Here is an 18,681-nt window from a genome sequence, read left to right on the forward strand (position 1 = left end):
GGATGGTCACTGCCTTTTCAGAATAAACAAATGGTTTCTGCAAAGTAAATTGCTCAAGTGATGGCCACTTTACTCTATTGGTCATCAGTTGAACTATTTAGTCTGCAGAAAGCATTTGCTTACTCTGAAAAGGCCATTACTATTCTGTGCAAACGACACAGTACAGTCCAAATAACCTTGTTAACCAGAATTTGATCAATGCAGTTTGAACGTGCATCCATCGAGACATTCAGTTACTGTGCCATCTATCCTCATCCTAACAATCTGACTTTTTCATACGGAGTTATGTACCTCCCAAGAGTGGGGAGGGGGCAGGGGGCAGGTTTGCCCTTGACACAAGGTTGTGACGAAGTGAAGAAGGAAATCCAAATTCTGTCTACCCAAAACCACATTATTACAGCTTAGATTTGGGAATAATTAGGTGATCCACTGTAACATCCAGACGAAGTCCTTGGAGCCTTCTTTTCTATATTCATCTTATTTAGGGCCATTTCATTTAGTATGCAGAAGCAAATGCAGAGGTTTGTTAGTTTACAACATTCTGTAACCTGAACACATTCTGCATACAAAGCATGGACTTTCCCACTAAGCTATTCCTGTACTAAATTCTTTCTAAAGTTTTGGATTCTTAGTAATACAATATATGTTGTTTCGTTATGGTTCTGATTGTTCAGGCAGCTTGCAATTAAAACTTGTGTTACTCAAGAGACCGAAGTTAACTGCACTGTTTTACTATACTATATTCATATTGACAGATATATATGAAATGACTCCTCCATCTCTGCCCATGTCTCTGAAGTCTTCCCTTCTCCCCTCTTTCTGGATTCATTAACAAAGAAGCTTTGAATGGCTGATTTAAATAGGTGGTGTTCTTTCCCCCCCCTACTGTGTCTCATGTTTTGTTGAGGATGAAAAATGGTTTTGTGTTTAACTTACAGTTTGTCCTGTTGGAAACATAGTTAAAAATATGACACTGATTACTCATAATAAATAGTCCATCTTACTGGGTTCTTATTGATTTAATCACATTCCTACCTAAATAAACAAAGGAGGCCTACATATTTGGCTGCTTCTCCGCAAACGCTGATAGGTCACCTGTACTGCTTCATAGGTTCTATTTATTCAAGTGAGATTCTGTAACAGGCTTCATTAAAATAAATGGAAGTTATCCAGCAGCAGGGTTCAGTCAACAATATACAAAACTGAAGACATCCATGAGTTCAAACAGTGAGCTTCACAGTGACCTAGGGGCATGGGATACCAGTAGGATTCCTAAGTTGTCCCTGGTACCTAAAACAAGGCACATGCAGTCTCAATTGGAAATTGTCTGCACCAGGTATCTCAGAAGGAGAAGGACTCCCCAAAGGATCATAGCCACTCCCACCCTATATCTTTCCAGTGAAAGTTGATAAAGGACTGCAAACTGACAGAAGCATTTGAAGTAGAATTGTTAATTAGAAATATCCTGCTAGGTTTTAATCATACAGTTTAACATTGTTTTGACACAGTTTCTTGCCTGATAAGATGTGTTGTCTGCTGTAATTTGGCAAGATTGGTACAGACAAATTTCTCTCAGATTTTGTTTCATAGAATATGAGACAACATGGACAGCTTGAGAAGGCAGAAAGTTAAGATATCTGCATCAAAAAGTTAAAAGTTTTCCTGAAATCTATTAATGAATTAGAAACAGAATGTCAAAGTCAACTTCCATTTACATGGAGGTAGGAGGGCAATCGGCTTTTACATACATATTGCAGTTTACAAGGCAATAATGAACAAGTACAATCCTCTAGCATATGTTTCACAGAGTGAAGCTCTGCTCATAGTTTTCAAAACAAATTATATTAGACGTTTTAGTAGCCCAGTCCTATCATATATGTAGCTGTTGCTTGGGCAGTGAAGAGGATCCATGTGGCCCTTGGACAAATTTGAGAGGGTAATTATAGCCATTGCCCTGACCTGGATAAGCCAGGCTAGTCTGATCTCATTAGTTCTTGAAAGCTAAGTAGGGTCAGCCTTGGTTAGTAATTGAATGGGAAACCTCCAACCAAGATCAGTGTCACTATGCAGAGGCAGGTAATGGCAAACCACCTCTGCTAGTTTCTTGCCTTGAAAACACTAGCAGAGGTCACCATAAGTCAGCTGAGAGTTGATGGCACTTCCTCCAACACCAATTATAGCTATTAACAATCTAAATGCAACTTCTGTATTCAACACGCAGGGGAAACAAGTCCTTCATACAGAAAGGTAGCGTGTTGGGTAAGATGCTACCCTAAAACACTTTTCTTCAACTTTCGATATGGAAGGGCTTTATTTTAAATGGAGAAGTGCTAATACAATCTTGTGAGCTCAACCCACAATCTGAAATGCTGCAGATCAGTTACATTTTCACCACTTCAATGGTAACTAGACCACTAATGTCCATTAAACCCAGTATTCGGCCTCCAATAATGGCCAACCAGGTAGCTCAGTAAAGTTCACAAGCAGAGCAAGAGGGTGATGATCATTACCTGTAGATGCCTTCTGCTCTACACTAAAATACAGTTAATGGTTTTAAACGTGTTGGCAGATACAAGGAATCCCCTTTATCTTCTTGGGAGTATTGAGCGCAATCATATTATATTTTCGCCTATGGCAGAGCATGGGATTGGTCTAACAATAGTATTTCACAAGTCAGGGACCACCAAGCACTTATGAGGAAAGGAAATCCCATCCCTTCCCACCCAGTGATTTCTTCCCCCCTCCTCCCCCTCCTATTGCCATTTTCTCCATCCCCTCTGATCATTTGTTGTTTCCCTACAATTCCTTAGTGGCTAGATAACCACACTATGCCAACCATGATAAGATGTTAAAGCCCCCATTTTTTCTTTTGTTTTCAGATTTTTTCTGCAAACCTAGGGGCTTCCATGAGTTTGTACAAATACACATACCTCTCTATTCCTAGTGTGGATTTTTTGATCTGAGGCCAGGTTCAAAATCAGACACCTAGACACTAAAAACAGTAGTCAAGCTTCATTCTGACTGCCTTTAGTTTCCATTGGGTCTAACTCGCTGGGGGAGAGACAATTGAGCAGTTTATAACAACTGTTAGACCAAGTGACCCTGCTTATTATACAGGAACAACGCCTCCTGCTCCTTCAATGAGGAAGTAACCAATTACAAATATAGCAGTTTAAAACTATGAAGTGCCTTGGCTGCAGTTCACAAGCTTATCTTACTGCTGTTCTCCTGGGAATGCCTGAATGTTTATCTGGAAATATACACTATTCACTCCGCCAATTAAAAAAAGGTCCTTTGTTCACAGTGCTACAGACACAACACCTATAAAAGTATATAAACATTGCACTTAGGCTAAAGTGCATAGAACAAAACAAAAAAGATCCTAATGTTGTTTGAAAAGTGATAACATGCATTTAACTAACTAAAATGCCTTCATTACACAGCTATTCAGTGACTTTGCTGAAATCAGACACTTTTGCCCTAGACCATAAAAGATTGCAGTGATTTGAGATGGAAATATTTCCTGTCCACTCACTGCCAGGTTTGTTCCCAGAGTGATATAACAGACGACATCCAGTACAATAAATTCTTTTATTAACCATACATTTGAAACTGCTTTAGGGATTTAGAGTGTTCAGTTTCATGCTGAAAAAATGTAACGTTATCCATAGACTGTCAATGTGTGTAACAAAAACAGAGGCACAGGTTACTGCTTTGATCAGTGGAGGAAGGGGATGTGAGGATTGCCTGAATGCAAAAGCAGACACACATGATTTCTTCAGAAAATTCAATTTAAATGTCTTTTACATTGATTATTTGACAATAATCAAATTCTAGATAACTGGGATATCAGTTCAACAATACTGAAGAAGTCAGGTCTATAGCACAAAATTGAAACTTTCTCCTTTTTAAAACAAAGCAAAGCAGTTACTCTTGAGAAGATCTCCTATTATCTTTTTATCAGAACTATATTACAATTACCCAAATTATCAGAAGTACAGTTAACACCTAAGATTCATATTTAATTCCTAAATATACACAAAAATCTCCTATTCCTAATCAGTTCTCAACTCAGTAACGTCTCCCACACTTTCTTGTACTTTGCTCCTTGCAAACACAGCATAAAGAATAAGACTGAGAAAGAAGCACAGAGTAGGGAGATTGGGAGTCCAAAGCCATAAAGCAGATTTTACAGCCAAACTCTTTTTCAAATTTTAATTAGTATTGAAAGAGTTTGTATTGAAAGAGGTTAACAGGAATAAGAGGATACAGAAAAGACACTAATGCAAACATATACAGTTGAAGCCATTCCACCAGCAAGCTACTAATATGACATTACAACTTTGCACAGTAGCCACAATAACTACAAGTGATGTATCAGCAACTAGCATAGCCAACAGGCAGTATACTATGTAGGTTGTTAAGGGTTTGTGAACAAGCAGTCCCAGGCAATAATAAGCAGCAAGGTTCATCCACATATACCCAACAAAATGCAGTACAATGTCATAGTGCCTGAGATCATTATCAAATGCTGAAACACCAAAGGCACTTACTTATTTACCGAAAAATTACTGTGCTTATCATCCCACTAGCATGGTGTAATGGCTAGACTGTCAGACCAGGATCCAACAAATCCAGGTTCAAATCCTCTCTTTGCCATGGAAGCTCACTGTATAACCTTGAGACAGGCACTCTCCCTCAGCCTAACCTACCTTACAGGGTTGTTGCTGTGAGGATAAAACTGAGGATGGGAGAATGATGTTGTCAGCCACTTTTGGCTGCCATTAGGGAGAAAAGGAAAGTATAAGTATCAAAACAAATATACATGTATCAACACTAAATGCCATGTAGTACAGTGCCTGTGATTTCACACAGCAGCTGAGCAGGACCATTTGGAATGGTTTACATTAACCCAATATTACTTATGTTTTTGGTTCACCAATATTTCATCTCTGTATTTGGAATTAGGCTTATTTTTAAACTTTTTCAACCCATACACTATTGGATTGTTTATTGAATGTCCCAGTCATTGATCGTATTGACTTATACTGTATAATTGTTTGAGTCTCAGTGACAAAGATGGACTGTGAGTAACATATATTTATGTTTAGCCTGGAGAGGAGACGACTGAGAGGTGCTATGATAACCATCTTCAACTACTTGAAGGGCTGTCATACAGAGGACGGTGCAGAGTTGTTTTCTGTTGCCCCAGAAGGTCGGTCCAGAACCAACGAGTTGAAATGAAATTAAAAAAAATTTCGGCTAAATATTAGGAAGAACTTCTTGACAGTTAGAGCAGTCCCCTCAGTGGAACAGGCTTCCTCAGGAGGTGGGTTCTCCTTCTTTGGAGTTTTTTAAGCAGAGCCTAGATGGCCATCTGATAGCAATGCTGATTCTGTGAACCTAGGCAGATGATGAGAGGGAGGGCAGGAAGGGTTACTCAGTGCTCAGTTCTCGTGGCTCCTTCTTACAGGCCCAGGTTAATGCCGATCGCCACTTTGGGGTCAGGAAGCAATTTTCCCCAGGCCAGTTCAGCTTGGGATCCTGACGGTGTTTTGCCATCTTCTGGACATGAAACAGGGGTCACTGGGGGTGTGGGGGGGAGGTAGCTGTGAATTTCCTGTATTGTGCAGGGGGTTGGACTAGGTGACTCTGGAGGTTCCTTTCAACTCTATGATCATATACTCTTGTAATCTGTGAAGTAAAAATGCAGGCATGGTATGTGGGTTAACTGAAGTTAGTTTACCTGCTGGTTGATGGGATGAAAACTCCAGGTAAACCATCTGCATTTGTACATAATAGAGCTAGTCTTTTGTCATGCTCCCACTCAACGGCGAATCAGGAGTAGGAGCACCCATCACATAGTATTCCCATTTTTGCCCATCCTCATCATCAGCTGCCATGAGCCTTTTATTTACTCTCCTTTACATGCAGCTAAGAGGTACTGGCCTTTCAGTCCTCAGTCCTTTCCCTAAGTCTGGAGACTGTCTATTGGCTCCACCTCACCTAGAAAGGGGCTGTGCCTGGAACTGCTCTCTACTGACTGGTCCTCTTCACCTCTAGTCCCAGAGCTTCTTCCTTCCTTGGGATCCATTTCCCCTCTTTCCAGGAATGAGCCACCTACAGGTAAGACTTCTCTTGATACGTGCTCAGCAACCACTTTTCCTTGCACTCCTCTCTCCCTCCTCCAGCTTGGCCCACCTCTTTGTCAGGTTCCATCTTGAAGGAGGGGAGACTACTCCCCCACCGAATGCAGCCTGGCCCCCACATTTTTAAACTCAGGGCATTGATCGTATTGATCGTATTGATAACACACAGCGGTCAAGGTCCATTTAGATAACACACAGCGGTCAAGGTCCATTTAGAATTAGCAGCATGAAAATTATTGTGTAAGTTGATCTACAGCATCAATCATTCCTATGTATAACATAAACATAAAAACACATTTTCAAGGATATGTGTTTATTGCTTACTTGTGAACAATTCTGATAGCAAGTAATATTCTATAATGTGATCAGTGATAATACATTAGAGTTCACTGTTATTAATTGTATAAAGTTTAATTTGACATCCAAATAAGTGGGTAGAGTCAGTTTGGTGCAGTGGTTAAAGGCAGCAGGACTCTAATCTGGAGAGCCGGGTGTGATTCCCCACTCCTCCGCTTGAAGCCAGCTGGGTGACCTTGGGTCAGTCACAGCTTTTCAGAGCTCTTTCAGCTCCACCCACTTCATAGGGTGATTGTCATGAGGCTAATGATAACACACTTTGTAAACCACTCTGAGTATTAAGTTGTCCTGAAGGGCAGAATATAAATCAAATGTTATTACGCTATTATTACTATTTTGACTGATGACACTGTGTATAATAAACCACAAAGTATATTATAATTTTTTCTAATTTCAATTTTTAATTTTTTTCTTAACTCTCAGATGGCTAAAATAAAGATATGTGTAATAAGGACATATTTACTATGGTACATCTCAACTGACAGAAGGGACTGCTATCAGCAGAATGAGACTGCCTCATCTCTTCCCTCCCACTACAGCCCATGTTGCTCCTGGAGGACAGGGGACCCCTCCCCAAACAACATGGGGGAGGTTGGATGCCTGCAGCAGGAAGTGAGATTGGTGAAAATCATGCACTTTCCTTTAGTAGAAGTATACCATGAGATCCAAGCCATATTTTATGTACTGTCCCACCTGCTTTGGTAGTAAATGCTACCCCGTGATAAGATTGCTAAAACAAAACTATCCTTGTAGTCTCATCTGAGAAACTCTACACATCACTTCAAAGGCAAAGTCATTTCAATGGTTGTAAATCTAATCCACACCTGTAATAAATTAGTGGGAAATCTGTAAGTGACTTGAGTATGTATATCTTACATACTGCATGTAAGTTTGTGTTCCAAGTACAAAATAGGAAGACACCTATATGGATATACATACTGGCTTTCAGAGTACAACTGTACAAAAATTGCAAGGAAGGAAACACACTAAACCATTCTTTACACATAAACACAACACAAAATACATTACATACAATAACAACACTCTCGAAGCAAGTAGAAAACAAGTAACACTAAAATCATACCTAAGGTGGAATGAATAAAATTATTCATAGTTATTAAAATGTTGGGTAATATGGGCGCGTTAGCATCTCATTCCATTTTTGGCCTTGATTCTTGTATTTACTGCTAAACAGTCATAAAAAGAAAGTCTGACTTTGCAGCTCATTCTTCCGCAAATGAATATTCTATTTAAAATCTCTGCATGACATTTCACAGCTAGTGGTCCTTCCTCAAAAAGTCAATGGCACGATTAGTGGATTAATCTTAGAAATACAACTATCTGAAGATACCTCAGCTGTACCTCTGGTATTATCCTAACCTTATGAATAAAATATAGGAGTTTGTTTTACTGTTGTTCTAGAACAGCACACAGTAAGAATTTATCACATGTTAAGGGAAAGAATTTGCTGACATTTTAAAGTATTTTTGTGATTTACACTTTATTTTTGTCAGAAGATAAAGCACAAATATAATTGCAGACATGAAAGTACAATTAACTCCAACTAATATAAATGCAGGATCATGCCAAATGATAATCCTCGTTTGACTGAATTTAACGCTTTATTGCTAACTTACAAATTTTGTAATTATTAAACTGCTACATTAATTTAAAAGGAATTAATGTTTTCCTGACTTGTGAACTGAATTGTTGTAGAACTGCTAAAATGTAATTAGTGATTAAAAGAGTGTTTTGGTAAGGGAAGAACAGAACTATTCAACACCTATACACAAATTAAAAGTGTTTGTAATTTGGAAGGCCCCTTAACTCCAGATCAATAGCATGCCAGGCACTGGCCTGTGTGCTACAAGACACTCGTGATGACAGAAATGCTAACTTTAAGGACAGATGTAAAACAAGGATTCTTACCTGACATTACTTTGGAGCCTGGAGCTTAACTAAGTTCACACTGGATTTACAACTTCCTTTGTTTTACATCACAGTACCATCAGAACGTAGTATCTGTGCCACACAAAGTGGGCTTGCATTTTGTAAAGGTCTGAAAGCTTTTCATCTTGAGGACAAAAGAAATACTCTGAAAGTATAAAATAAAACTGGGAAATCGGCCTGTGAAGTCTCTTGAAATCCTATAGCTTTAGAAGACTGGATTTAAGGCCTGGTGCCGTAGACGCCTATTTATCTCATCCCTAAGGTTACCTGAAGCCCCATAGTCCAAGCAGGCTATACAGCTACACTTCCCAATTAGATGCTATCAAACATTCAGGTTACCACTGCAAGTTAGGACCCTGAGTCTCACATCCTGCTAGCATTCGGTCTTTCTTCTTGCCTGTCTCTGGTCCATCTCTAACTCCCACACAATCACCTGAGAGCCAAGCTACATGTGACGCCTGACACAGGTTGGACACTTGTCAGCTTCCCTCAAGTTTTGATGAGAAATGTAGGAGTCCTGGTTTTACAGCTTGGCTCTCCATTACAGCTGCAAGACCAGGATGCCTACATTTCCCATCAAAACTTGAGGGAAGCTGACAAGTGTCCAACCTGTGTCAGGCGTCACTTGTAGCTTGGCTCTCAGCTTGCAGTTTTCTGCCAGCAATAGTGGTAGTGGCATTCTTTTTACAGTGGACAAGCCTCCCCTCTGCCATACACCTCAAAGAACATAAGTAAGTGCTTGTTCATGCAGACCAAAATCTCACCAGTTGGGCTTCCATGTAAGCTAGGATCATGGAAGTGGCTCTGGCTCACATGTTTTCGGATAGGAACGCAAAGGACAGCTACCCATTGCCCATATAACAACTGGACTTAGAAGGTTTAGGATGGAACTGCTGGTCTATTGGAAGAAAGCACAGATGTTCCTGGTGTGTGTCAGCCAGTGCCCAGCCCTTGTATTAAAAAAAATGAATATTTTATGGCCGGCACTGCATGCCCAAGGAGTTCTAGCACCTCCATGCTCTCAGTCACCAGTAGCACTGCCCTGCTCACATGCTGTGTTCTTCCTGACATGTGTTGTTCATGTCAAGACTTCACCTTACAGAAACATAATGTACTATTGAGGCATTCTGAAAGCTTGGGGCAAGTAATAAAAATGAAAAATCAGCAAAACAATAAGATGAATTAAATGCCTCCACCATTCATCAAGTTAATCATGAGCCTTACAGGGCTAGCCCAAACATAGGTTTTACAAGATTTCTGAAAAGTGCTCAGGCTTGAACTTTGGCAGAAGAAATTTTCATAACTGCGAAGCAAACAGCAACCAAAAACATCTCTCTTTATGCAAGTACTGGCTGAACTTGATGCATATTATTTTCATCGCCAAATCGGATACATAGATAATTAAGAGGGTATCCTTGGTATCATTGGAATGGGACATAGAATCAATTTCTAAAGTATGTTAGGCTGAGGATGCACAATGGTTATCATTACACATTCCAGAATTATTTAAAGGAGGGAGTTTGATTTCAGCTTGTGTTTTTAAAGAAAGTAACTGCTTTAACTACTTAGTAATTTGGACATCTTAAATTGCTTCAAAATAAAAACTTTTAAAACTAACATTGAACTGCCCACTACCTAAACTAGTACAGTTCAGTAATCCTTTGGGATTAAAGTATTAGAATCTGGGAGTTAACAGTAAGATTCAGTAGTTCAGAATGCAGAGTGCTATTAATTAGAACTCACAGCTTGAGCAAGAAACATTTTACAAGGAATTCTTATGAGGATCACCTTGAAAGCTTTTGATGCTGAGGAAACACCGTAACTTTTTTTTCTTCACACAAAAGCAACCATCAGCAGAGCACAACCAGATGTTACCTTTTCTTAGTTTCTGTAAACCTCCATGACCCCCTTCAAATTAAAAAAGGCAATAGCGTTTTTTAAAGCCACAGGAGCTATCATTAGTGAAGCATTCTAAGGATTTTCATTAATTCATAGCCAGCCAACCAGGAATTTTCCCACAGCCATGTACAAAAAAAAGTCAGGGAAGTCACTGAGTGCTTGGCTGGATTTGAATATGGTCAGAAGTAAGATCAGAGGTATCTAGTCCCTCCCACTGGAGACAGAAGAGGGTTCAAAATTAAAACCTAAGACTGCCCACTAAGATAATATGCTCTACAGGAGGTTTTGCTTTATCACTGACTCCATTCACAGCAAACTACTGAATATATTTTCACACTATGTGAAAGAAGTATTTGTATACCTTTAAATAATATTCTCTTTAAAATAGCAATAAGAATTGATAATTAAAATGCTTTGCCCTTCATTACAACCATAAACTTGTGAGACCATTAAAAACAAATAATCTTATACTGTAGCTTGAATATCCTGAAAAAACTTTAAATATTATATATGCCATACAAGCATATTACTAACAACTTATCTGTTTATTACAAAAAGAATTACAAGGACATACAGCAATGAAAACTGATCAGATTATCTGGCAAATATTAAAATGATGGCAACACTTTGCAGTGAAATAAGCATGGCATTAACTTCCCTGAACCTTTTACAATTTAATAGTTGCATATGTTATGGGGGGTCCTTATAATCAGAGTGCACAAATTGAATACGTTCATCACATAACAAGCCAGAAATCACAATTGTTCTTTTCTGTTCTTTTCCAACACACTGATTATAGAAGTAGTAGGCCTTACATGCCTATAGGCTGAAAGGGGTGGGGGGAAAGGAACTGTGCAGGAAATGCTTCTTTTCCATACTAAAGGAAGAAAGCCTAGACAAGCATTTAAGATTTTGAACAGGCCAGTCTCTATCTTCCAGCACTGCCAGTCTGAACCAGCGGGGGATGGGAGAAACAATTTTACTTTTGACCTTAAAACTAAAGAACAGTAATGCTGATTGGTGCCATGCCACGTAAATATTCTCAAACCCATACAGACAATAATTTGATGCAATGTGGATTTCACAGCTCCGCTGTTTCTTATTGAATAAGTATTTCTAATATCTGAAAAATCCCCAAAGATTTCCAGACTGTTATATAATAGACAGTCCAGTATTTGTTTTAAAAATTTTGTATCTTTGCGCAAAAGTTGCCTTAACATTGAGACCTGCAGAATCCCAGTAAGATCTGTGAAAAGAAATACTGTACTGGGTAGGATCCAGCCACTCTGCTTAGCAAAGTGCAAAGCCTTCCTCCAGCCTAAGAAGCCTTCCTCAATAGAAGAAACGCAAGTTGGAGGAAAGCTTTAAACTTTGTGGTCAGAGAGAGAGACTGTCCATCGACAATCTCTCCATTGGAACTGGGAAACCAACTGCAACTGCTGTGATCATTCCTCAGTCACTGATTTGACAAGCAGTACAATCCTAAAAAGAGTTACTCCAATCTAAGCCAATTGAAATCACTGGGCTTAGACTGGAGTAACTCTGCTTAGGGCTGCATTGTCAGTTGCCTATTTAGGACAGAGAATCATGGCAGTCAAAAGGACTTCTGCTTGACACTGGCTATGCTTCTAAAATTGGGAAAAGAACTAGGGCTAATATGAAATTCAGGAACAGGCTCTCAAAGAGCTACTTGCCTAAGTACCTGTAACAAGAATGGCTGACCAGGGAAATGTTGCAGAAATTAGTAGTAGTTTTGGGGGACTCACTCAGGCCTGCTGGTGACTCCCAATTTGAAAGTTGCTACAATACCACCATGCCTGCCAAGCCACTCCCACTATATCTTCCTTGAGCACCACCCTTCCAAAGCTTCTTACTTGTTCCGTCCAAGATCTGAGTATAGCGTAGGCTTACCGTTTGCCCACCCACAGAGGGCAAGCTTCTGTCCTACCATCCATTACCTGCACTTAAGCAACGGATCAGTGAAAGAAAAATGGGGACGGGGAACAACAATATGGACACTATGACATCACTCCTGGGTGATTTCCTGGAAGTGATGTCACAAGTCCCTTACGTGACGCTCTAAGAATTTCCCCCATCTCTATGGTCTTTGTCACAGAGAATGAGGAAATTCCTAGAGTGAGGGGGCTGTGATAGCCCAGCATCTGTGACACTCCCTCTCCCCAGGCTCTGACCCCTCCCCCAGAGGCTCCTGTAATTTCCAGGTGCAGGCCAGACAATCCTAGTATGAAGACCTTCCAAGAGCCAAGACAGCTAAATAGAATCGGCATGTTCAGAAGCAGTCTTTCTCTCTGCCAAGCACTAACAATAACAGAGGAGGCTACCAACTTCAGCATGTGAGTGCTGAATAATCTGCATGGGAAAAGAATGCTGATTAGCATGTTTTCCACACAGGGAAAGGCTTGGAAGGCTTCCTCGTTGCTGCTGATACAGTGCAGCTGCAACAGGGCTTCAGATTTCCCTTTTCTAGTCCCCCTGCAGTACCATTCCCATTGCACAATGGGAAGCTTTTTCACTTTTTTAAATTGGCAGTTGAATGTTGTTATATTGTTATAACATTCTGTGTATCAGGTTCTCTGATTTCCCTGCATTCATTTTTAAAAAGTAAGTTCTAACCCCTTTTGTTGCATAGATGTAAGTTGAAAGGTCTATCTCTGCAACAAAAGAGGCTAGGGGCTTTTTGCTAGAAATTCAGAGAACTTGACAAACAGACTGTTATAACAATATGCTATTCAATGTAGGCTTGCCACCCACCTGCTGTAGGCAGGAGATCCCCCACCCCCATTGCCTCCTGCCCCCACTCACTTGGCTGGCAAGGGGAAATTAAAGGGAGAAATGAGGACTCGCCAGCAGGTTCATGCACTTGCTGGAGACGTAATGACATCACAAGCAGGCACGCTGACCTCACTTCCCCTATGCCAGGAGGTGACATCATCTTATTGCTGATGAATCCATTACTTTGGACCAAAAACCATAGAGTTTTTGCCCCAAAATTGGAGCGGTTCTGGCAGGCTGGAGACATGATGTTGCTTCCGGAAGTGTGATGTCATTATGTCACCAGTTAGCATGCAAACAGGCCACTCAGTCTCTCCCACTGCTGCCTGCCATATCTCCTCACCCTGCTGGTTGCTGGGCGGGAATAACAACCCTATTCAATTGCCAAATTTTTAAAAGCCCCCTGGTGGTGGAGAAGGGGAAATGGCCACTTCAGAGACAGGAAATGGTGGGACTGAAAAAGTCTGAAGTTCCCTGCTCATATGGCAGCCACTCAGACTTTGCCGCACTATTTTCCAAAAATTTGTAGCAAAGCAAGTTTGGGAAACATCTGAGAAAGCCAGGAAAAACCAGAAGGTACGCAAAGCCACTGAAGTCTCAGAAGAAGCCATTAGGTGTTGTGCAGTGGTGAGAATACTGAAGTAAGACCAGGGAGAGAAGGGTTTTTCACAACCCTTAGTGGATGGCCTTGGGCCAGTAATTTTCTCAACCTAATCTACCTCATAAGGTTGTTGTAAGTATAAAAATGGGAGAGAGGGAAACTATGTACATTGCCCTGAGCTCCTGAGAGGAAAAGGGCAACCTAATGCACTAAATAAAACAAACCATGTGAGCTAACAGACTCTGAGAATGAGCCCCTGGATCTGAGTCTCAGGGCCAAATCTTGGCCACACCATCTGTGAATGTACTCTTTGTATGTAGCTTCTTACGCAAATTATGCCCCCCCCCTAAAATAGAGCTTTCAGGTTTGATCCTGCTACCCATGCACAAGAGTATGAAAAATGACTAAGGAAAAGTAACCGTGAGGTATCTGTCTCAATGAACAAAATACTGAACAAAGCAGGAGAGTGTGCAGTTGCCAAGTCTCCTTCCATTAAAGAAAAAACACCAAAAGATTGTTGGCCCTTTCTCTTATCTGTTGAGGGAATGTGAGGACACTTCCCTTAGCCTCCCCCCACCAGAGGATGAACACTCTCAGAACGGATACTGCAGATCACCTGTGCACAGGGCTTTTTTCTGGGAAAACAGGTGGTGGAACTCAGTGGGTTGCCCTTGGAGAAAATGGTCACATGGCCGATGGTCCCGCACCCTGATCTCCAGACAGGGGAGTTTAGATTGCCCTCCACACCACTGAGCGGTGTAGAGAGCAGTCTAAACTCCCCTATGTCTGGAGATCAGGGGGCGGGGCCAGTGGCCATGTGACCATTTTCAAGAGGTTCCGGAACTCCGTTCCCCCTGAAAAAAAGCCCTGTCTGTGCATATTCAGGATAACCCAATGGGTGCTAGATCTTCAAAGACTTTGCAGTACCCAAACTCTCAGCATGAAAGTCTGTTTCCATTGTGAGATCACCATATCAAGATTTCAGGCAAAGCAGCTCTTGGCTAATCAGTAATAAGACTGTAAACATTTCCACAAATGTTATTATGAACTATCACAAAAGAAAAAGAATAAACGAGATAAATTTTAATATTGTATTTTACTTTCCCAACTAAAACTACAATCATTTTAGTGAAGAGATATTTGTGTCTTTTAATCTTAGCCTTTAACATCTCTAAAAAAATGAAAATTATTTTCACATTTAAATCATGAACAATTTTAGTTTTATTTATTGTTCATCAAGAAGGAATTATCCTTCTGTCACTTTTATTATATCCTAGTAAAATACCACAAGCCCCATCTTTTAAGAATAATTAAATGGGCAAGTTCACATCAAAGTCCTACCCTTATGTAGCTGCTGGAAAAAGCAGCTGGGCTTTATTAAAGGGCCTTTTACAATGTTGCTTTATAGATTTAATTAGCCATCATCTATAATACAACATGTACTACAACCCTAAGCATGTATACTTAGCACCCTGACTCAGTTCAAAGGGACAGGCTGTATGTAAATACACTTACTAGAATAAATCTCATCTGAAATAAAGATTTTTATATTCTCTTTTCTAATTTTTATAGTAATACATTAAATAAACATTGTTCCTTTGACTGTTTTCATCTGCTCTCTGCAATAGAATGTAATTCACCTATGTTTTGGATTGCTTGGCCCACTGATCTTACCTTGTTATAAGCATCTCCCTCTCTGTACATATGAATGCATGTGCACCTTCTAACTGTAACTTTTCACGCATCTAACAAAGCAGGTTCTGGTTGTTAAAAGATTATGCAACCAAGTACTCTTTTTAAGGTATCACAAGATGATAATTTGGACAGCAAATTAAATATCATAGCCTTAAATTGATACAAATTTGATAGGTATTGCATCTACTAATATTTTGAAATACCTGGTCCTACACATTCTTTATACTGTTTCCATTCCCACAATTAGTCTGTGTTCATTAACTACTGTTTGTAAAATTACCCATACCACTCAGTGAATAAACAAGGTTAGTATTGTGCAAAAAATTAATAGCTAAAGAAATATCACAATCCACAACTTTACCCTAGAATGTACTCTCAGATGTCAAGGAAACTACTTTTCTTTTTCTTCTTTTGTTTTTCAAGATTTGTATCTACGCTTCATCTAGATTATACTCATTATAAATAAGCTACACTAAGGATATCTGCCTGAATGGGATGCAATTACTTCAGGGCTTGTGCCTTTTCAATCAGTCAGTGTCCCTGCAGTGTTTAGAGTGGCAGAAGGGAAGTGGCCTGTGGTTAAACAGAGGAAATACCAAGGAATTTTAATAGAGCAAATAGTCTTTTTACTTCCTACAGGGTAGCACTTCAAAGGCTGCCTTGCCCCAGAGCAGACAATGTGTTACAGGGGCCATCAGTCATTTAATAGTATGTCAAGTCTATTCAAAACTTACATGCAGCCCAAGATAAATACTACACAAACAAGACAATGGATCCCATCCTGCAGCCAACAGCACTTGTTTCCTCAAAAAAGAAAAATTGTATAACCAACACCAGTAAATTTTAATCACTAACCAAGACAAGAAAAATCAGAATAATGAAATAGAAATACAGACTACATTTGCCATTGTTTAAAAGTATATAACTTTACATTTGTTTTAACAGGACAGAATGTTTTCTTCATGTTATATCATAAATTTAAAGCTCTAAAGATTTTTTAGAAGCTTGAAAATAGAAGATCTTTCTATGTGTTTACAATAAGGAGATTCAATTAGTGCATTTCTCAGAAAACATGATTAACACAATTGCCGCATTCCTTAATATCCATTAAAAAACAAAGAAAAAGTCATGTATTTTAACGCCTATTAAATCTGCAGGACCTACACTTAGATTTAAAATATGCATACAGTCAACAGAAGCAGCAGCTGAATATACTTTCAATCTAGACATATTGGTTAATGAAAATCCAGCTGCAAATCTATGTAGTGGAAAGTTAAGTTCTTTACAAAACCTTGGCTTCTTTGGCACTGTTTTTCTTTTAGAATATTTTTTGTGAACACTTGTCTTTTCTCATGTACTCCCTATAGATTCCACCAGCTTTGAGAGGGGGAGTGAAGAGGGCTGTGTTTTTCCTGTAACTTTTCCCCTCTTCTCAATGTTATGATCTGAACCCAAGGAAATCTCTCTGACAGTCCAACAAAAAGAGAGAGGCAATGAAAGTCACTCATGCCTTTCGACAAGCATCCATCTAGAATCTTTAATAAGGCTGAAGATAGAACTGAAAAACGAGAGCTATTGAAAGCAAGACCTGTACAAAAGTCAGACTCACGGAAACCTAAGAAGAAACTTGGTAGGCAGCAAGCTGGTAACAGAGACAAAAGGTAAAGCCCTAAAACTTTCTTTTATCCCTTTACACACACACACGCACACATTTCCCCTTCGGTCTAACGGCCAGGCCTGTAGCCAAACCAGCCTCGAATCATTAAAATAACAAAGGCCAAGCAATCGCCTTTCATCCCCTCTCCCAGGGCAGGTCTCGTTAAGGGGAGGCAGGAGGGACGGATAAAAGACCTGTTGAGCGACTTCACACTTGCTGGCTTCTGCCCCCCGCCCCCTCCCCTGCGCAGACTTCCTTCAGACGCAAAGGCAGGCGACCCCCTCCGTCAACTACCCCACACCCTGCAACTGCCCACAAGACGCTCGAAAGAGGGAGACGGAGCGTGTGTTTCAGAGCCACATTTGCTTCACAACCACATCTCGTCCCGAAATGGAAAGGTGCCCGGGCCAAGTTAAGCACGCCACCTGCGACTGCCCCCACCCAGCGGATTCCGAAACTCCCCCTGCCCAAGAAGCAGCTGGCACCTAAGCCACCTTGGCACAACAGCGCTCCCCAATAAGCGCGAGCTTGCGGAGCGGAAAGCCCACTCAGCCCAGCGCACCCCCAAGAAATCAAAAAAGCTGCTTTCTTCCTTACCCTCCAGCCACAAGCATCAGCCGCTGGCCCTTTCCTGGTCCCTGCTGCGGACACGGCGAGCCGCTGGCCGTCAAGGCAGGCAGTGAGAGAGAAGAAAAAGGAGCAGAGCTGCAGCCAAGGTGCCATCGCCTAGCCAGCAGCAGCAGCGCCCGCAGACCGGGACCCAGCCTCCAGAAGTAACTTCAGGTTGGAAAAGCCGAGCAGGGGAGGGCAGAGGAAACGGCACGCATGCGCGACAGAGGACGCCGACTCATGCCGCTCTCTCTCTTCTCCCCCCACCTTTCCGAGGAGAGGAGAGGCGGGAGGCGACGAGGGGCTGAACCACCACCACCATGTGTCTGGGCGCGGAGGTCAATTGCCCTCTCCTCCCCCCACTCTTTGCATTTAATTTGCAACATCTGAGATGCAGTAAAATCAAGTGAGACGTTTCTTTCCTTCCTCGCATCAAAGGAAGAGAAGAAGCTGTTCAGGCAAAACCAGCTGTTTCCCCAAAAGAAAGTTGAAAGGAATGGGAGGTGAGGATCTTCACAAAGGACACAGAAGCAACTTCACTCCTGTGGTATTTACACTCCTTGAAACAAAAATACTCTCCAGTAGGAGTTTGGGGTACACAGTAGAAATGTGTATAACTACTATCTGTTGCTATGTAGGATCCTACTATGTAATTCCTACATCATTTCACGTGTCATGTTAATGCTTATGCTTGGTTTCAGCTTCATTTCAGTTCCCTTTTCAGATTTCTGTAATCCAGATCCTACTGCATTGTTTATTGGATGTTCACTTCCTGTTCACTTAAATTATTTTGCACTGGGTGATCTGATCAGACTTGAGTCTCAGTGAGAAAGGTGGACTATAAAGTTAAATAAATAAAAATATTTGTCCCTTACTTTGCCTTTTCTTATAAGAAGAGTTATGGGCGTTAATAATCTACTGTGTTGGACACCATTCCACTATCTCAAATTTCACATTTTGCTCCATAGTTA

The 18,681-nt window shown here is 40.7% G+C and overlaps 1 protein-coding gene across 1 annotated transcript in view; it reads right to left on the minus strand.

Annotated features, from left to right (window-relative positions):
• The window catches only part of IL17RD (interleukin 17 receptor D), an 85,704-nt gene extending 67,859 nt beyond the window's left edge, over positions 1–17,845 (minus strand). Inside the window, exon 1 of the mRNA XM_054977645.1 lies at positions 17,699–17,845. Coding sequence (XP_054833620.1) covers positions 17,699–17,824 — 126 coding nt within the window. The 5' untranslated portion in view covers positions 17,825–17,845. The remainder of the gene's footprint in view (positions 1–17,698) is intronic.
• Between the last annotated feature and the right edge of the window lie 836 nt (positions 17,846–18,681).

This window comes from Eublepharis macularius, chromosome 4 (assembly GCF_028583425.1).
Source record: "Eublepharis macularius isolate TG4126 chromosome 4, MPM_Emac_v1.0, whole genome shotgun sequence".
Taxonomy (NCBI): Eukaryota; Metazoa; Chordata; class Lepidosauria; order Squamata; family Eublepharidae; genus Eublepharis; species Eublepharis macularius.